Source organism: Pelodiscus sinensis, chromosome 6 (genome assembly GCF_049634645.1).
Source record: "Pelodiscus sinensis isolate JC-2024 chromosome 6, ASM4963464v1, whole genome shotgun sequence".
Lineage (NCBI taxonomy): Eukaryota > Metazoa > Chordata > Testudines > Trionychidae > Pelodiscus > Pelodiscus sinensis.
Genome location: NC_134716.1, coordinates 18971714 through 18991785, shown reverse-complemented (window position 1 = coordinate 18991785; position 20072 = coordinate 18971714). Strand labels below are relative to the sequence as shown.

The 20072-nt window shown below is 42.0% G+C and overlaps 1 protein-coding gene across 1 annotated transcript in view; it reads right to left on the bottom strand.

Moving 5' to 3' along the window:
* The window catches only part of MLLT3 (MLLT3 super elongation complex subunit), a 222342-nt gene that overhangs the window by 94181 nt on the left and 108089 nt on the right, over positions 1–20072 (bottom strand). The window contains 2 exon segments of the mRNA XM_075931489.1: positions 10302–10445; positions 14242–14324. Coding sequence (XP_075787604.1) covers positions 10302–10445; positions 14242–14324 — 227 coding nt within the window.

The following is a 20072-nucleotide window of genomic DNA, read 5'->3' as shown; positions in this document are numbered from 1 at the left end:
AAACCGCTATCATGTCCCTCCTTAATCTTCTTTTTTCCAAACTAAACAAGCCCAGTTTGTGAAGCCTGGCTTCATAGGTCATGTTCTCTAAACCTTTAATCATTCTTGTCGCTCTTCTCTGTACCCTTTCCAATTTCTCCACATCTTTCTTGAAATGTGGCGCCCAGAACTGGACACAGTACTCCAGCTGAGGCCTAACTAGTGCAGAGTAGAGCGGCAGAATGACTTCACGAGTTTTGCTTACAACACACCTGTTGATACAACCTAGAATCATATTTGCTTTTTTTGCAACAGCATCACACTGTTGACTCATATTCAACTTGTGGTCCACTATGACCCCTAGATCCCTTTCCGCCATGCTCCTTCCTAGACAGTCACTTCCCATCTTGTATGTATGGAACTGATTGTTCCTTTCTAAGTGGAGCACTTTGCATTTCTCTTTATTAAATGAGAATCATTAAATGATGTCACTGTGTTGGTGACTACACGATTAACCAATAAGCCTGGGCTTATCAGTTAATCCTGTCAACTACACGCATTTCACACACATCCCTGTTGCCACCTGCCTTCCCATGCCCCCGCACTGCTGCCTCTGATAGAGTTGCGTAACCACTAAAATTTGATGCAGTTACACGACTATTCAGTTACCTGATAGCTAACATCCCTACTATTTACATTGAGACATATGGGCTAATCATGCCACTAAATACCAATAAATGATTTCTGCAGCCAATGCCTAGGTATGTGAGGGCTTAATAAACAATATAGAGACTGAATTTCAATATCAAGCTTTTAATACTCAAACTAACATCATATATACTTAATGAAAGAGTTAAGTACACAGGTACATTGAAACAATGCCCCAGTTCTATACTCAGATCACTCATCACGCTAATTCCTTCTGCCACGTACAGCTATGTCCCGTGGGCCTATCCCTGAAGTACCTTGCATCCTGAAGCCAGCCCCACTTACCACAGATGCACATTCTGACTCTCTCTTCTCGGTCCATAAACCAGCACAAGCAACCCACTCCTCCCTCCTTAGAAATGTATTGTGCAGTGTACAGCATATCCACATATGAAAGGCATTATACACACTGACATCTTTACAGTTTTGTAAGCAGCACCATCTTGTCTTCAGTCATCAAATGAACAGACTCATCATCCAACAGCTACGTAGTGTTTAATTATCTGTATTCTTAACACCAGAGTGGAACTCATATGCCAAATCAATAGCCAATAGGCTGGGTCTTCCAAAAACCACATACCCTGGTCCCAGACACCCCAGTGATATCTATATTATTAGGATGGAATAAAGCCCCAGCTTGTCCCAGTTTGAAACCAACCAATATCCTGACAACACATATCTTGCCCGTGAGTCCCACATTAGTATTCATGAATCAGCATCTGTCGTTGACCAAGGGCTCCATAATAAGGGAGTAGTAGCCATTCCAGTTCATATATTCACAGTGCGGAAATAGAGGCCAACTATGGGCACAAGTGCCATGGATGGCTCCTGCATAGTTCAGGAAGACCACTCTCTCAAAGACCACCATTATTTCAGGAACACTATATTTTCATTACCCATGGGGTAAATCACTGCAACAATTACCTTACAAACCTCCACCACTACAGTACTGGCAGCTGACCAGAGAACACTCAGCCAATTAGCCTCTGATCTGTAGTAATATGGGGTAGCCAGCTTCCAGATAGCGAGAGCAGCCTGCTTCTAGATTGGTCAGGCCTTTTACCTGCATGTTCTTGTGCTAATAGAGGAGGGCAAGTTCCCCCACACAACTCCTCCAAGATGTCTTTCTTCATGTCCAAGTTCTGTGCCCTGCTGGCCATCTCCGCTCCACCGTTCTTTGCTTGCGGTCCTGCTCTAGAACTGTTGAGCAGTACAGAGGGATTCCATGTCTTCAACCTGTATCAGCAGTCTCTAATTGCACCATGTGTGCACATAGTCTCCGAGGTCTCCTTGGCAAGGCACGCCATCAACTTTTCAAGATGAAAAGGGACTGTAGAAGTAACTCCACCACGTCTCATACCCTTCACCTGCCTTCTTTTTCCTGGTCTTGAAACATGGCTTGTGTTAACAGCTGGAACAGTTCATCATTTAGAGCCACTGATGGCTTAATTTACTGAACTGGGGAGTTAAGAGCAGTTCTGGACAGAAGCTCAAGAAGGACTGATACCTTCTCTCACAAAACACAGAGAATAAATTCGTTGAGCAGTGCAGCTTAGTGTAGTGCTAAGAGCCGTGTGATAGGCCACTGAAAACCAGATCAGCACTCTTGGTGCCCCAAATTTCAAAAGACACGGCACTGATATCTAACTTGGTTTATTCTGAAATACCCTAAAAAAATTCAACTGTAAGGGTGGATTTTTATTCTCCCACCAAAGTCAATGAAAGCAAATTTAAACAAGGCTCAAACCTTTTAAAACTCCAACCTAGAACCACAAAATTCATCTTTTTAACAGGCACGATAAAAAGAAGGTCAAAAGTACGGAGATAGAGTTGATATTAATTAGAATGAACAAGAACAATATTGTGCCACAACAAAGAAAAACGCTTTTTTTCACTACAGTAGATTATTTACAGGAGAGTCAGAATTTCTATTTCATGCAGTAGAAGAGACATTTGTCAACCATTACTTGTTCAAAAGGTACATATGTAATGTCAGACACCACCAGATGATAACAATATGATGAATATTGGCAAATGCTAACATTTATTGATGATATCTTTAAGTAATGTCACTTTCTGACAACGTACAGCTCCTTTCCTTCAAGTATGACGCCTAAGATTTTAATTTTTATTTTCTATTTTTACTCTTCAGAAGACCATCTGGGCATGGGGAGAGAGGTTTCTGCCATAAGAGCAACTTGGACTTCCAAAATTAGTTCAGTGAAGTCGCAGACAAAAAGAAAAACATCAGTTTTCAAAAGAGTTATTTAGCGCACCAATTAACAGCAACATACTCCTGATAACCTCTTGATCTGAAACGTCAAACCACATCATAGCCACACATTTGTAATAATCTCCCAAAATATTATAAATTAGACTGTTTTTGTAAGTTATGATGGTTGCTCTCCAAGGATCTGTGTACTATAGTTCAAGTAGAAACTGATGGATTTGGAATCCCTTTACAAGAAGTGAAGAGTATTAATTACACTGCTGCAAACTGTACATTCATTTTTGTACTGATGGCAGACAGGGCTGTATTATATTGCTGCCTTACCATGAACTGCAGTTATTTTTACTGTGCTGTCCTGCAAAAGTCACAAGGCAGTTGTTTGTAATGACAAATTGAAAATCGTTGTTATATCTGAGGAAGATTAAGGTTTTCAGAGGCAAAAATCCAATTCAACTATTACCAACCTTTCAGTCAAAGTCTTAGAAATTAATTTCTTGCTACTGAGAAAAAAAGATTAGATACCACTTCTAATCTTTTCCTTAAAAATTGCATTTTATTTTTGTTGAAAATACACAACAGAATCAAATGAACCTTCTTTATCTACAGAACAATGTGGGAAAAGTGAGCCTAAACCTTGCATCCAGCTAACTGTTGACTGTCTAGAGTGAGAGATCTTCAGGAGGCAATAGAAATACAAGGCGAGTTATCTTTAATGTGAACTGTTTTTGTCCCCTGAATTTCATCAGGTTGATGAGATACATTGCTTTTGTGTACAAAGCAAGAACAATTGGTTGCTATTGCTCATTGCCAATCAACCCTGCCACATCATTACTGCACTATACTTGAGAAAAAAAACAGACAAAATTTCACGTTGACTTGTCCACAGCAAATTCCTTGTTCTGCTACTTGCTCTGTGATTGTGTCCGCAGAGGAAGAGCTGGACTGAACTAGAGAGAGTGGGAATTCATACAAGAATTTGTTCAAGCCTGTTCCTGCAAATCCTTTCCCTCTCTATATAGATTCAAAAATCCAAGGATTAGTTTAATTGAAGGTGAAAAGTAGAAATTGGTAAAGTTACAACTAAGCTTGTTCTGGAAGGATTTCAGTGCAGAAAATGTCCTCCTGCAAAAACCTATCTTGGAGAAAGGACTTGTAAATTGGACATAACCTTTGTACAATTATTTTGAATGAAGTGTCTCCTTAAATTTCCTGATTAGAGAAATATCAGCTCCAAGGTTTAATTAAACCCTTATCTTTTCCGTGGTAAGGGAGAAAATAATTCTGGAAGGGAAATCAGCTGCACAGACTCAGCTGAATCTTAAGATTCTCTGACTTCTAGTGAATAAGACATTTTTGTGCTTCAACTTCGATGACACCAAATGTAATATTTGACAGGAGACAACAGTTATTAAAATATAGCATGGTGCCAAGAAATTCCAAGCTGGTCTTATGGGTGAAGTCCAGTATTTTCTAACAGTCTGAAAATAGGCTTAGGAAATAGTTCTCCAGTCTACTAGAGATGTTAAATTTAGTTCAATCAACTAAATGACTAGTTGATGGATTTTCCATCGACTACTCTATTAATCAAAAAGCAGGGAGCTCTGTTGGCTCTTAATCCATTTAAAAGGCTGGTGCACCTCGGTGGGAGGGATGGACGACCCTGCACAAGCCGGGGATCAGATGTCCCAGCTCGCTGGGTCTTTCCTGCTGTGCATTAATACATGTAATGTATTAAGAGCGTCTGAATACGTTTAAAAAGCAGAGGTGTGTCTGGGACTAAGCACAAACCAGGAGTCAGGTAATTCCTGGTTCACGCCTGGTCCCTGCTACCCACCTGCCTTCCCTACCCCCCGCAGAGATGGTGCTGGGGGAATCAGCTTTTAACAGCAGACAGAGGCAGCAAGAGGGTGGGGGAACCAACTAGTTGAGGGACTAGTCGCTTACATCCCTACACTGTATTTGTTTCTCATGCCTCAAGAAAAAGCTTCAGTTTGTTTCCAAAGAATGTGTATACTGATCATGCTTACGCTAAGCCTGCCAGACACCTTTTCGGATGGAGGGAAGATATACTCTAACTACAGTCTCTCCTTAACCCTAGAGCCCCCAAGAGAGAAGAGGAGCATTTGGAAGGGAATATTAACTAAATGGGGTTTGAACAGTAATAGTTCAGCATCAATTGGTACATGGAAAGAAGAAAATAATCATTTCCAGGAAAGCAGATGTAGGATAATGTATTTTCCATCCTGTGATCACACAGAGAAGATTAATGCAGGACAAAAAGCCATTTTCCATACTGCCATGAAACAACCCATCGAAAGGTTCTAAATTTAAGAGATTTTCATAGAGTCACCTTTTACAACTGAAAAGAAAACATGGTATTTTATATTTATAGAGCACTATTCATCTTGAAAGAGAATAACTCTACTTTGTCTTAAATGTTGCCAACTACAGAGATAAATCACTAGGTCTTTATGTTTCCTGAAGTGGCTTCATTTGACTTCTGAGATGTAGATGCAAGATTATTCATGGTTTTGGTTTCCACAGAAGGGGAATACAGAAGCTGAAGCAAGGATGGAGCAAGCACTCCTCGATTAATGTTGCTGAAAATACTCATTGACCTGAAGAGTATTACTTGCATTAATGGCTGCTGTCAGGTGTCTATTTAGTCACCCTTCAGGATAGAGGGGAGGGGCAGATTTTCAGTCCCAAAGAGCAAAGAGAATTTACATTAGGAAATGTAAAACGGGTCTTAAAATCATAAAATCATAGGGTTGGAAGAGACCTCAGGAGGTCATCAAGTCCAGCCTCCTGCCCAAAGCAGGATGAACCGTAACTAAATCATCCCAGCCAGGGCTTTGTCAAGCTGGGACTTAAAAACAGAGATTCCACCCCCACTCAGGTAACCCATTCCAGTGCTTCACCACCCTCCTAATAAACAGTTTTTCCTAATACCCAACCTAGACCTCCCCCACTGTAACTTGAGACCATTGCTCCTTGTTCTGTAATCTGTCACCACTGACAATAGCCTCTCTCCAGTCTCTTTGGAGCCAGGTAGTTGAAGGCTGCTATCAAATCTCACCCCTACTAGGGATGTAATAGTACAGTCAATTAACCGAGAAGCAAAGGCTTATAGGTTAATGCTATAGACTACATGCATTCTCCCTGCCTCCACTCAGTAAATTTTTTTAAAAGGCTGGCCAGCAGCCCACTTCAGTCCCGGTTTGTGTCAGGTCCAAGACCTACACCCACTGCAGCTCTGCATTTAAACTGTATTAGGAGCCAGGTAGCCTGGCTCAGTTCTGGCTCACACTCAGCCCGGGAGCTCAGCCTCCCTCCCACCGCGTACTCCCACACTCCTGGAGGGGAGGCAGCTGGTCCACAAAGTGAGCTGGATTTTAAATTAGCTCCCCTTGCAGACTACCTCTCTTCTGGTAGCTCGAGCTGCTGCCTCTGATAGAGAGACAGCAGCATGGGTTAACAGGGGGCTCCCCAGAAGTTGACTAACCAATAAGAATTCATGTAGTTAATCAACTATTCAATTAACCAAAATTTAACATACCTAGCCCCATCTCTTCTCTTCTGAGAAGAGCTCAAATCCCTCAGGTTCTCCTCATAAGTCACGTGTTCCAGCCCTGAATCATTTTTGCTGCCCTCTGCTGGACTTGCTCCAATGTGTCCACATCCTTTCTGTAATGGGAAGCCTAGAATTGGACTCAGTACTCCAAATGTGGCCTCACCAGTGCCAAACAAAGGGGAATAATTATCTCCCTAGATCTGCTGGCAATACTCCTACTAATGCATCCTCTTGGCGACAAAGGCACACTGTTGACTCATATCATATCCAGCTTCTCATTCACTATAATCCTTAGGTCCTTTTCTGCCGTACTGCTACTTAGCCAGTAGGAGTACTTGGAAGTCTTCCATCCCGAGTCCAGGACTCTGCACTTGTCATTGTCAAACCTCCGATTTCTTTTGGCCCAATCCTCCAATTTGTGTAGGTCACTTTGGACCTGAACCCTATTCTTCAACTTATCTACCTTAGCTTAGTGTCATCTATGCACTTGCAGAAGGTGCAATCCATCCAGGTCATTAATAAAGATGTTGAACAAAACCGACCCTTGGGGCTGATACTGTCCACCAGCCAGACAGCGAGCCATGGATTACTACCTTTTGAGACCGACACTCTAGCCAGCTTTCTATCCACCTTACAGTCCATTTATCCAATCCATACTTCCTTAACTTGCTGGCAAGAATACTGTGGGAGACTATATCAAAGGTTTGCTAAAGTCAAGGTATATCACATTCACCATCTTCCCCATATCCACAGAGCCAGTTACCTTGTCACAGAAGCTAATCAGGTTGGTCAGGCATGACTTCCTATACTGGAGGCTTATAAGGACCTTTAGCTTACTACTGAAAGAACAAGACCTTATTGCTTTTTCTGTACTGAATTGTTTAGATGTAGACCACAAGCAGAGAGATGATTAACAGAGGTATGTGTGAAAGACTAGTAGCCTCAGATACAGATGTCTAGTTGACTGCCGGTACATGAGGGAGGTGAGAGAAAGACAATGGTGGTTGATTTGTCTTCTTCAACTAGCAAGAGAAAATTATGCACATTTAGGGTTGCCAGATGGTTTAAACAAAAATACTGGGCACACTTGACATTACATCACAATCTATATTACATCTTATTTAGAAAATATTGGACATTTATATTTTCTCAGTTTGTTTCCTGAACAGAAAGCTGAAATACTGGACTGTCCAGTTCAAAACTGGACACCTAATAAGCCTATGCACAATTAATTAAACAGACAATGATGTATTCAGAACAAGAGGAATAAATGCATCTAGGCACTACATGAAATTAAAAAATTTGTAAATTAATTGAATGTGTTAGACACTAATCATCCAGCTGGACAACTAATATATGACAAGAAGATAGTCAACACACTCAGGGAGGGATTTTAATAATCAAAACTGTTAGAAAGTGTACATTCAAGTTATTCTACAATACCAATCAAGCCTGGACTGTTGTACAATATGTTAAGCATTAAAAAAGGGACTTTTCAAATATTTTCAAATATTGTTTGGCCTTTTATATAAGCACATTAATAAAAGCCAGAAGTAAGTCCAATCCAGGGCTGCCCTTCTAACTCTAGCAAATGCAAGTTAAAGTTCAATGTAGCTCATCTTGAATACCCACACAATGTTACTACAACAACAAGTCTTGTTCTCTTCTATCTAAGAGAATCCTCTCTAAGAGAATTCAGCTCCCTCCTCCAATTCATGCACACCTTTTACTTAGTGTTTTATTTTCAGAGATTGAAAGCTAAGGCATTTTGCTTGAAATGTGTATAAAACTAATCCCCTTTCAGCTTCAGTCCATGAGTAGTGGCTTTCTAATTAGTTACTACCTTGAGCCATTTTTTGGATTGATCCACCCCTTTCTGACTGCATAAATTTACACAAGTAGGGTTGCCAGATGGTTTCAACAAAAATACTGGACACACTTGACATTACATCACAATCTACAATACATCTTATTTAGAAAATACTGGACATTTATATTTTCTCAATTTGTTTCCCGAACAGAAAGCTCAAATGCAGGACTGTCTGGTTCAAAACCGGACACCTAGCAACCTATACACAAGACGTTCTTTTTTTGACAAATTCTCTACATAGCCAAAAAAAAAACCTCTCTCTGTAATGTTTTTTCCTGTGGGACGACAGAGTGATGTCATCACATCGCTCTGTGTCCACAGGAGCCAAACCCCAGCCACTCCCAGCCTGGCCCTTCCCACAACCCATGTGGAGAGCTGGGGTGCCTGTGGCCCCGGCCCTCTCTTCCCCCCCTCTTCCCAACAGCCAGGAGAGCCATAGGCTGCCGCAGCTTGAGCCCAGCCCTCCCTGGTGGTGGAAGAAGTTGGGGGGGGGGGAGAGACTGGGACTGGCATGGCCTTGGCTCCAGCCTGGCCCCTCCCAACTGCCGGGGGAGAGCTGGGCCCAGCACAGCCGTGGCCCCTTCCAGCTGCCGGAGGAGAAGGCAAGAGCAGGGACTGGCGGGGGAGGGGGAGGAGCTGGGGCTGGGCCATCCCTGGCAGCTGGGAGGAAGAAGGGGTTGGGCCCTTTCCACCCAAGAGGGGGGTTGATGAGCATAGCGAGCAGGGGGCACTGCCCACTAGTAATCTTTACATTTACTTTTGACTTCTCAGTGGATAAGCATAAGCTATTCCGTCATATAATCCCACACAAAAACAGCGAGACACTTTCCTCAGAAGTTAGTTTGACCTCTTACACTAACATATTGCCTTAGGCTTATTAACACCCATTCAACTGATATTGAAAGAAATCTAAACCTACATTGCTCCACAATTTGGACTATGACACACACCAACATGCAGGGCTGAAACTCCCCCAGCTAGATGTTGCTGTTCTCGTTAATATAGTCCTCTCATTAGGTACTTATATTTGGCACTTGCAGCTTACACACAAGGAAGTTACAGTGCAGCATCCTAGCAGACACTGAATTTCAGACCCTCACAGTCTTACCTGCAGGGTCACAGACAAACCCTAAGTTTGCTTAACATACACGTTCATATGTGGTCTTCTGGCTCGTACTGTATAACTTACCCTAACTCGGTCGGTATTACAAATCAGAAGAGTAGGTATAAATACATCTAATGCAGACTCAGAGTAAGGGAAGCCCATTCATGCTGCCTTACACAGAATTGGTGAACTTGGTCCATTTAATTTTCCAGGCACTATATTCACATTTTTTATGCAAAGTTCAACTTTCTGTTACTTCATCTCACCATGGTTTGTATCCTGTATTCAGTGAGCTGATAGCCACTGCCATCTCTTGGGCCAGCTCCAAGCTCCCGCAAGGACTGTGGCCCAGAGTGGAAGGGGTAGGGCCAAGGACAGCTGAGCTGCCTACATGGCTGTGCACCTCCTTGCCAGCCCTTAGTGCTGCCTGGAGCATGCAGCTTGGCACGCCGATGGCAATTCCGAGAGGCCTGGTGCTCTGGCTGCTACCACTGCATTTTCTGAGGCCCGAGGCCATTTCCCCCTTGTACCTCCCCTGTTAGCAGGCCTGCCTGTATTCCAACTTCAGAGGCCTATATAAAGGAATTTCTATCCATAAACTAAATTTTTTCATTGCCTTTGCAGAAATAATTGTCAAGAGTTTAACCATAACCAGTCAGAGAAAAAAAATAAGATCTGCCTACTTCTTCCCCCCTTAAATTACAGGCAGTAACCTAATCATACACATAACTCCACTTAATTTTAGTTTCAAAGCAACTTTTATTACACTCATTGCACCAGCAATAAGCTGCAAGTTCTTTAATGTGATGCCTTTTGACATGGGTGTGGGACTCACCCCTCCTGCCTTTAGCAGCTTTCTTCTGAATTCTTCAGTTGGGTTGTTGAATGTGAGCTTTTCGCAACGGAGGTGGTTTACAGGTGGGTGCCCTTCAAGGTGCAGGAATAAGTCATAGTCAAAGCGGACTTTCTTAGGTTCTTCCTGGGGGTTGAAAATAACCAAAAAGAAAAATCTAACACCACAAATAATTAGCTTGAAAATGAGGGCTACATAACCATTAAATAAGATGATGTCAATTTAAATGAACGTTTTCACTGTTCTCTTATAGTAAAACTAGTGGCCTAAAGCTTGCAGCAACATTCATTTTTATTTTAAGGTCCTTTGTAGTAATTTGAGGCTGATTCTTCTTCACAAGCAGTAAAAAGAAAATGTTAACAGGAATAAAACTGCAACGGTCTCTGCTCATTTTGTTCCTTGTCACTACTGATAATCTAATTGCCCAGTGTTCAGACTAATGAACTAGATTTTCAAACATTTAATCACAAAATAAATCAAGTAACTTGTTATTGTTACGGTAGTAAGGAATGACATTTTCAGGTAGTAATTACATATAGTGCTTTCCATGTTCCCTGTACCAATAGGGAGTAAAAGGGGATGTGTCACACAGGACATGGAAGAGATCACCAATGTTCTATCACTTAGAAAACTCCTTTACCAAAAAGGTCACTAATATCAATGATCACGCTACAATTTTTAATACCAGGACAAGCAATCACTTCACCATGTTGTAGATTCACAGCTCTCCTTACATATTTTTTTTTCTAGAAACCCTAAATGGGGCAACTGCTCTACACGAGCAAGTCCTAAAAGACAACAACAATGGACATCATTCAGCACTCTATGCCTGCCAGTTATACAACACAAGCTACCAAACCATGGACACACAAGACCAACTACTAATGGAAGAAAATAAGCTGTCAGATTTATAAGAGAGTTCTTGTTTCTCCCACGTATAACCAGTTTCAGCATACATCCAGCATGTCTTTTTGATCATAAGCTACTCAGAAGGAATGCTGTAATTGAGTCTCATTCAGCGATAAGCATACTATGGGTGCTTAAATCATATAAAAAAGTGTTTACTTTTGACTCCTCAGGATTCCAGGAATGTGGACAGCAGGAAGCGTGGAAACCTTAATTACAGTAAAAAAAAAAAAAAAATTCAACACAAAGATTTTCAAGTCAGGTTAAGTCTTCAACGCTGGTTTATCTCTAAACTTGAAGCAGTGACCCAGAAAAAGCAACTGGGATAAGCAGTCTGCAGTAAGATGTTTTTGAAGACAGAGGAAAGCAGTCCCCTTTAGATGAACCAGTTTCTTGATTGCCCAGACTGAAATGTACCATAGATGAAGACAGAGGCTAATATGTGGCTTCCTGTGAAAAATGAAATGAATTATTCCCCCAAACTATTTGGGCAGAACCACACAGTTGCCCTGGCTATTGTGGTGGTACCACAAGTGTGTTATATAAGCCCAAGTTGAAAAAGGTGCATCGCCTGGCGTCTTCAGAGAATTTTACTGAACATCTGATGACCAGAGCCTGTCACTTCAAAGCAGAAATTTACTGTAAGATGCTAAAAGCCACAGTCAATGGTGGGCCTAAAAAGAGGGCACAACACACAAACTCACTTAAACTCCCTGTGTAGGTTCACACACCCTTTTAAAAAATAATAGCGCATTTTTTCCAAGTACTGAAACCTTGGAGCTAAAAGCGCATTTTTAAATGACCACTGTACATTTATCAACCGCTGTTAATTGCACCCTCTCTGCAGCGGAATATGCCATATGCTTCTCTGCATTCCTGTGACTCCTTAAAGTTGTGAATATTTTTCTGTCAGAGGGAAGAGCATTTTGGATTTTCTACCAATTCCTTTTTAATTGCAGGAACAGACACACTCCAATTCTTTGAGTCCAATGTCCACAGCAGATGGCTTCCTGCACCCCTTTCTTGTCTACATATACCTTGGATACTTTCTCATTCAGAAATGGAAAAAGTTGTCTACCTTGAATAAGTGATGATCATCTGTCTCCTCTTGCTCCTCCAATCTATCTCTTTTTCCTCTGTACTGGAAACCCTGTGATGCAGCTTGGGGGAGGGAGAGTAGTTGAGTCAGGAGAAGGTAGTATCTTAGCTGAAGGAAGGGACCATCGCCAATGGGAGTTGGTCCTATTTTGGGGTCTTTTTCCCCTTTGTGGGCTATTGAGCCCAGCAAAGTATTTGATGCTGCATGTATGTGAAGAACTGGCTGACATGCAATACAAGCTCTGCTTCTTGATTTCCATGGTACCAAAACAGGAGTGAAGGATGTTTGCAAATTTACAATTCCAAATGTTCCTTGAGAGTGAAGTGAGCTGTAATCATTGGAGCCTTGTTCTTGATTTCAGTGTATAATTCCTGCTGGAGATCTCCTGTGACTTCAAGGCCTCCATATTCAGCAAAGGCAGCCAAAAGTCTGGGTGGAAAACAAAAAAAGAAATGTCGGGCAGGAAGCCTCTGTAGAGACGCTTCAATGAATCACTGTCTTCTGACTGTGAGTCCCCGATTTTGGGCTGCACTTTGAACGGATGGGGCTTAACGACCCAAAAAATGGACTGCTTTTCTATAATAAAGTCAGATATCCTGGAATGAACCAAGTTGCTCCCTAAAGGAGACAAATGCATCAAAAATGCACCCAAAAAACCAGTTAATTCACTAAATCAGTTCTTTCTTTCTCCACTATTGGGTGAAGCAGAGTAAGGCCTACTCTCCACAGATTGATACAGGGAACATTGCAAATCTTATTCAACATCTACTATTGAAAACCAACAACTTAAAAGGGTACCTGAGCAAATCTTAAAATAGGACAAGCAGAATAAATCATGTATTGTATCTTGACAGAACTTTCCATAGAAAAGAACTGAACACTGTTGGGCCTACTTAAAAGCATTTTGAAACTAGTGTACATGCACTTCTCTAAACTTCATTTTAAATGAGCACATTTGCAATGAATGCTTTAGCTACATAAGACTTTTTTTTAGTGCACTGATCTTATTCAAAATTCTAAAAAGAGATATTTAAGCAAAATATATATATATAAATGCATACTTCTGTTTCAAGCCAGTAACACAAGCTATATTTTGGTCAATTCAGTATTACAAGATAAGCTACTAATAATGCTTGTGTCTCATTTACAACAGCAGCGCCACCAAACCACATTGGCCATATGTCTGCAACTTGAAATGCTGTAATAATTAAAGTTCTTTACACTAAATTAAAGAAGCTATGTGAATTCTGCTTATTCCTCTCCATTCCTCCCAAATCTAAAATATTATTAGCTATAGGGTCCATTTAATATATTTTCAGTAAAATCTCCATATTAAACTAACTTAAATACCTGCAGAAAACAGAGTATCGATCTGAAAGTATATTGGGAGAAACCACAATATTGGACTCTTTGTGGAATAGCAAAAAAACTGTTTTTAACAGAGTGCCCTGGTAACACTGAGTTCAAAAGTATCAATATTCATATTACACTACATTATTTTTTTCAGAGATGGCATAATATTACAAAGTTTCCATTTAAAGACCAAAAAAAGCAAACAAATGAGAAAATTGACAATATTAATTAGGACAATGGCATCATTGTACACACAGCATCAAAATCAGCTTCTTAAAAAAAAGCTTTTATAGTATTTTTAAAAAACTTTCTAAGCTTCCTGAGAAAAGCTAATAAACCTGAATTTTCCTCAGGTAATCTAATTTTATAGATCAATCTTCACAAATGATTAAGCAAACCTATTGTATCATTCATACCATAATTCGTAGCATTTGTAGTAGCTTTTCATGATGGCATTTAACAAGTTTTTTGGGATTTGTGAATTAAAATGCAAACTGTCAAATAACTTGCTTTTTTTTTTTTTTTTTTTTTTTGCAGGAAGATGAACAGGATGAGATTACACACCTTGTTTTTGAAGTAAACCTCAATTGGCAAAATGAAGCCAGCATACCCAGATTCTTCAACTTTGTAAGGTGGATCTTTACACACTGAAACAATAAAAAGAGGGTGGGGGGAAATCTCTTTAATGACAATGGTTATCAGAATGAGCATTTGTTAGACATCCAAGTACAGAATTGGTCACAGTTTCTGGAGCAGATTTTTTTCAACACTTCCCTCCACAGAGTGCAGAGGGCATAAAATTGATGCTTTACGCATTTTCAATGAGTTTTTTCTTTTTTTAAATTTATTCTTTCTTCTTAAAATAGCATATTTAAAATTAAATCTGAGTTCAGTGCAAAATATGTTAAGGCCTATACCTATTATCACCTCTTAAAATATGTAACTAAAAAATAAATATGTAGAATCCACGAGCCTATCATAAAATTTGTATTAAAGTTTGCTTTTCCATGCCAACCAAGAGTCGAGAAAAACAGTTAAGTTTTATAAATATGGCACAATATATTTATATATATTTATTTAAAAAAATATTTTTACCCCGCTGCTCTATTTAAAATACTCAAGGTGGCTTACAAAAATTTTAAACACAATACAAATATATATACAAATTTAAAATAAAAGACCCCAGAGGGACATAAAACCTTCTAAAAACATATCGAGAAGAAGAACATACACATACAGACTCAAACATTAATAAAAGCACGAGTAAAAAGGGTGGCTTAGATGCGTCATGTGCATCTAAGTGGTCCCTATCTGTATTCCAGTGAGGGTGTCCGTTCCACGCACCCATAACTGAAATAACCTTGCAAGCAGTGTCAACTGGTTTGTGTCTACATCCTTGCTCTCCTACTGCTCTGCACTGTACCAAGGGTACAAGTGAGAGGCAGACTAATCACCTCTTCTGTTAGCTCTCTAACGCAAATCTTGCAAAGATGTGACGTGTCAGGAAGATGGGAGATAGCGGAACACACAGAGGGACTACACATCTCAAAAAATTCAAATTACAATCTAGTAAGTAACCCTGCCCTGCACCATGTGATTATCTTTCTGAACACTCCAGACTAGTAGGGAGACATCAATAATTACTGCCTTATTGAGTGTGGGATATGGAACACCCATACCAAACATCTTTCCACCAACTTAGCAAGGACCCCATTCTGGAGTGAACTGTCACTATGGTGTTCATACTGTACTCACCTGATACACATAAATTGGTGCTTATGGCATGAAATGTGTCAATCACCTGATAAGCCCTCACCCTTCATGGAGCACAGAATAAATAGCTCCTATAAACCTGACAGACTTTTCCATGTTCACACAAACTTCTAGGGATGATACAAAATGAAGAGGAGACATGGTGAATGCAAGGGCTTCTAAATGTGCCAATGAGAAGCTGATTGCTTGAATATGGGAAGAAAGTGGACCTGTCCCATTGCTACTAGAAATTCTTTGGTGAAGACCTGAGAGCAATTACTAGAACAAATGGAAACACCCTGTATTGATAGTGGCCACAGCACACCATAAACCTAGGGAATTTTTGGTGGTGGGGCAAATATCCATGTGAAAATACACATCTTTCATATCCAGAGCTGTGAACTTTACTTTCCAGTGATGGTATTATCAATGCCAGTGTAACCATGTGGAACTGTAATTTGTGAATAAAATGAGTCATCATAGGTCAAAAATGGGTCTCCACCCCTCCTTCTCTGGGGGAATTAGGAAATATTTCAAATAGAACCCTTTGCCCTTCACGTTGAATAGGCACTCACACACTCTCTCCCCAACTTGGGAGTGAGTCTACCTCCTGAAGGAAAATCTCCTTGTGATGGTGGTCTATGAAGAGTGTTCATAGTGTTCTGGACCTCCCTGTGAAACTCCTAAAAATTAGGGCCAGGATTTCCAGAGCAGGACAATGGCCATTGTTTTCAGCTTACTGTGCAATGATCTCAGATTGCAGCAAAGTTCTGGTCACCTGCTTGCCTTCCTCAATAGGAACCTGAAATTCTGCTGTATCCTGCTATGGTAACTTATCTTTAAAAATCTAGGAATTTTGAATAGTTAAGATGTAACTAACACATTGTGAAGTATTTACAGGTTTAAAGAAAAGTTGTCTGTAGGGTTGCCAGATAGTTTAACCAAAAATACTGAACACCCTCCCCCCACTTTCCCCCATAAAAAAACACCAGGAAATAAAATTCTGTTGAGGAAAAAAAGGGGGAAACCAAAGTTGTTGATCCAAAAAAAGGGGGGACCCCAACAGCAGTTAAGAAAAGAAAAAGCATGGCCCCTTTAAGGAGAGGCTTTTTTTGCCAGTGGCCATTTTGTTTTTCTGTTCCAGCCACAAGACATGTCCCTGAGGAACCAGATAAGCAAGGGGTCAAGAGGCCCAGCAGGGGATCCGTGGGGGTTAGGGGGCGGGTGTGGGCCCAGTTGCTGAGTGTGTCGTAGGGTTGCAGGTCCCAGGTATTTTTGCCTCCTGACAGGGAAAAAAACCCAGAAAATACTGGACATTTTAGGTGTCCAGTATTTTCTGATTTTTTTTTTAATTACACACAGACAGGAGGCGAAAATACTGGACTGTTCAGGTCAATACCAGACATCTAGCAACCCGAGGCATCTGGAGCAAAAGCAGAACCTCTGGAGATTGGAGGTTCCAAATCAGTGCAGCAGTAAAAAGGAACTAATAAGTGCACTGCACCCATTTTACACACTTGGTGCAGCAGAACATGAGGAGAACAGGCTGAAAGGAGCAGAGAAACAAACACTGCTTTCAAGAATTCTCCAGTGTCAGGCACCTAGATTGTTGCATGCAGGTTTCATTGCAACTTAGACTGACGTGGTTACATACACATTCTATCATAGGATGCTATTTTTGTTTCTCCAACCTGGAGGGCTGATCTTAAAGTTAAAATGAAATATTCTGGGTGGAGGGTGTGGAGGACAGGAGAGAGCGGGAGCTGTGGAACAAAGGCACAGAGCAAATAAAGCTGCTTCACTCTATGTGTATGGGGACTGTAGTATTCAAAGTGAGCTCCTTGGAAGCCATCCTGTTTCCCTCCCTGCTCTTGTGAAACCCATTAATATAACTGCTGGCAGGAGCAGATCCTCTGTACAAGCTCAGCCAGTAATCTGCTGGCACAGGCTTCTCATTTTGTTTTTCAGAGGTTCCCATAGTATTCCACTCTGCTGCAACTGTACATGCAATTTAACCTTCGCTAAAACATGCTGGAGAGTGGGAGAATGGGAAATTCTCAGGGAACGGCAGAAACTCCAAAAGCCACAAAATACTGTAATGACCAAAACAAAAAAGTGGAGCTTCAAAAGAAAACAGAACTTATTTGACAGACAGGAACAGTTAGCAAATACAGATGCATGCAAAGAGCAAACACAGTAGGAAGTTTTGCTGAGGTCTGGCATAAGTGGACAAGGGGTAATTCCACCGTATTGTAACAATTAAAAATGAATTCTGCAGTATATTAGATCAGAAATATTTATTTTTAGAAAAACAGGAGCTTCTATCACCAAACAATGCTAAACAGCACATCATTTCATTTATTTTGTGGCATATATTTAGAAGTATAGAGTTTACTATATCCAGGTATATATTAACAACAAACCAAAGAAAACGATACATATGTAATATGTGAAGTAGGCCCAACCAAAATAGTTGCCTAATCTGATAGGGGCTATATACAAAGAGGCGGTGGCAATCCATGACCTAAAGAATTTGAAATCTAGATTTGAGAAGTTTGGACTAATTTACATATTCTTTTTGGAACCCAATCCAAACAACAAGTGCCTACAATCTCATTTAGAAAATTAGAAAGTAAGGTCTTGTACATCATTTCCATAAACCAGAAAAGGAAGTAAGGACTTATTTTTCAAATCTAATACACACAAGTTCACCTATGAGCACATGACAGTCACAGAATTTTCAACTCCAAAGAGAAATTCTTTGGGAAGTAAACCACAAGTAAAGGATTGTCCTAACAGTAATTGACTTGCAGTTTTCACTGTCATGTAATTAATTGTGCAAAATATGGAGATCATCCACTCAATAGCCGTATCTGAAATCTATCTATCTATGTACAGGCAGTCCCCGGGTTACATGGATCCGACTTACATCTGATCCCTACTTACAAACGGGGTGAGGCAACCCCACACTAGCTGCTTCCCCCCAGCAGACCAGGGAGACGCAGAGCGGCTTTTCTCAGTAGACACCTCAGCTTGAGAATAAAGGACTGAGGGAAGTGAGGTGTGGGAGAATAAAACTGAGCTCTGGAGAAATGTTTGGCTAGAGTTTCCCCTACAATAAGCACCAGTTCCGACTTGCATACAAATTCAACTTAAGAACAAACCTACAGTCCCTATCTTGTATGTAACCTGGGGACTGCCTGTATGTATATTTTAGAGTGAGTCTGTCGGTGAGTCCGCCTTTCTGCACATCTGTGAGTCCGCTTGTTCAACAATTCCTGCCAAATTGTAAGAGCTAGGACCACCAAATTTGGTATGCAGCTTCCTCTTATCCTAACTTAAACCAAGGTCAGAGTTTGGCTGTGCCTGGAAAATGGGACTGTTTTCCACAACAGGGAGAGAAGGGGCAGAGAGGAGAGAGATGCAAAAGGGAGGGGACACAGAGGAGAGACCCTGATACTGAGAGACCCCGCTGGATGCAGCTGCAGCACAAAATGAGCTTCTACCAACTCTCCTGCCAACAGACTGGGTGAGCAGCTCCCCTGCCACCAGATTCAGAGCCTGCAGGCCGGGGGGCGGGGGGGAGGGGGGGGGGAAGGAGCACGCTGGAGGAGAGGGCAAACCCCAGAGCATGGAGCCTTCCCAGAAAGGCCTGCAGGCATGGGGGGACCCACTGGAGGAGGAAGCAGCACCTGGCACCTTGGCCCCCACAGCCAGCCTGCAGGCCATGAAGGGGCTTCAGAAGGCTGGGGGAAGCCCCTGGAGAGTCACTCCTGGCAGCCTGCAGGGGGAAAGTTAGAGGTGGACAGCCCCCAGAACCTCACCTCCCTCCCAAACAGCTTGCAGACTGCAGAGGGGCCACTGGAAGAAGGGGGCAGACCCCAGAACCTGTTCTTCCCAAACAGCCTGAGGCTGCACAGAGGTCCTTGAAGGTGGGAGGTAGTGCACAGAGTCTGATCAACCCCACAGAGCACCCCCCAAACAGGCTGCAGGATGGAGGGAGCCACTGGAGGCCAGTGGTAGTCCCCAAAGCAAGCCCTCGCCAACCAGCTGCAGGATGTGGGAGCAGCTAGAGGCTGGGGCCAGTCCACAGAGTGCCACCAGCACCACCACCAGGCTGCAGAATGATGGGGGCAGTGCCCCAAACAAGGCCCCCTCAGAGCAGCTACAAGCCAGGGGGCAGCAGCAGAAGAACAGGCTGTAGGCCAAGGAGGAGTAGCTGAGTCCAGAGCCAGCCTACAGAGCCCCAACCTCCACCAGACAAGCATGCAAACCCAGATCCCCACCTCCTGGCAGGAGATGCCCTCCAAGGAGCACAGCTCCGGCCCCTCGGGAATAGCTGCTGGCTGGGAGCACTGCCATGTTCCCCTGGGAGGAGCTGCTGCCAGAGCAGTGCCACCCTCGCCACCACACGCAACGTTGGTAAGTCTCTCCCCTCGCCCCCCAACCACTGTCCTGAGCCCCCTGCCTTGAGTCCTGTACTCACCTCCTTCCCCCAATCCTCCCTGCCTTACAGCTCCTATGCCTGGCCTTGACCCCCTTCCCCACCCTCACACACCCCTCCCAACCTCTTGCCCTATGCCACCCACCTTACCCCAAACCCTCACTCCAGCCTTTATTTTCCTTCATTTAAAAAAATACAA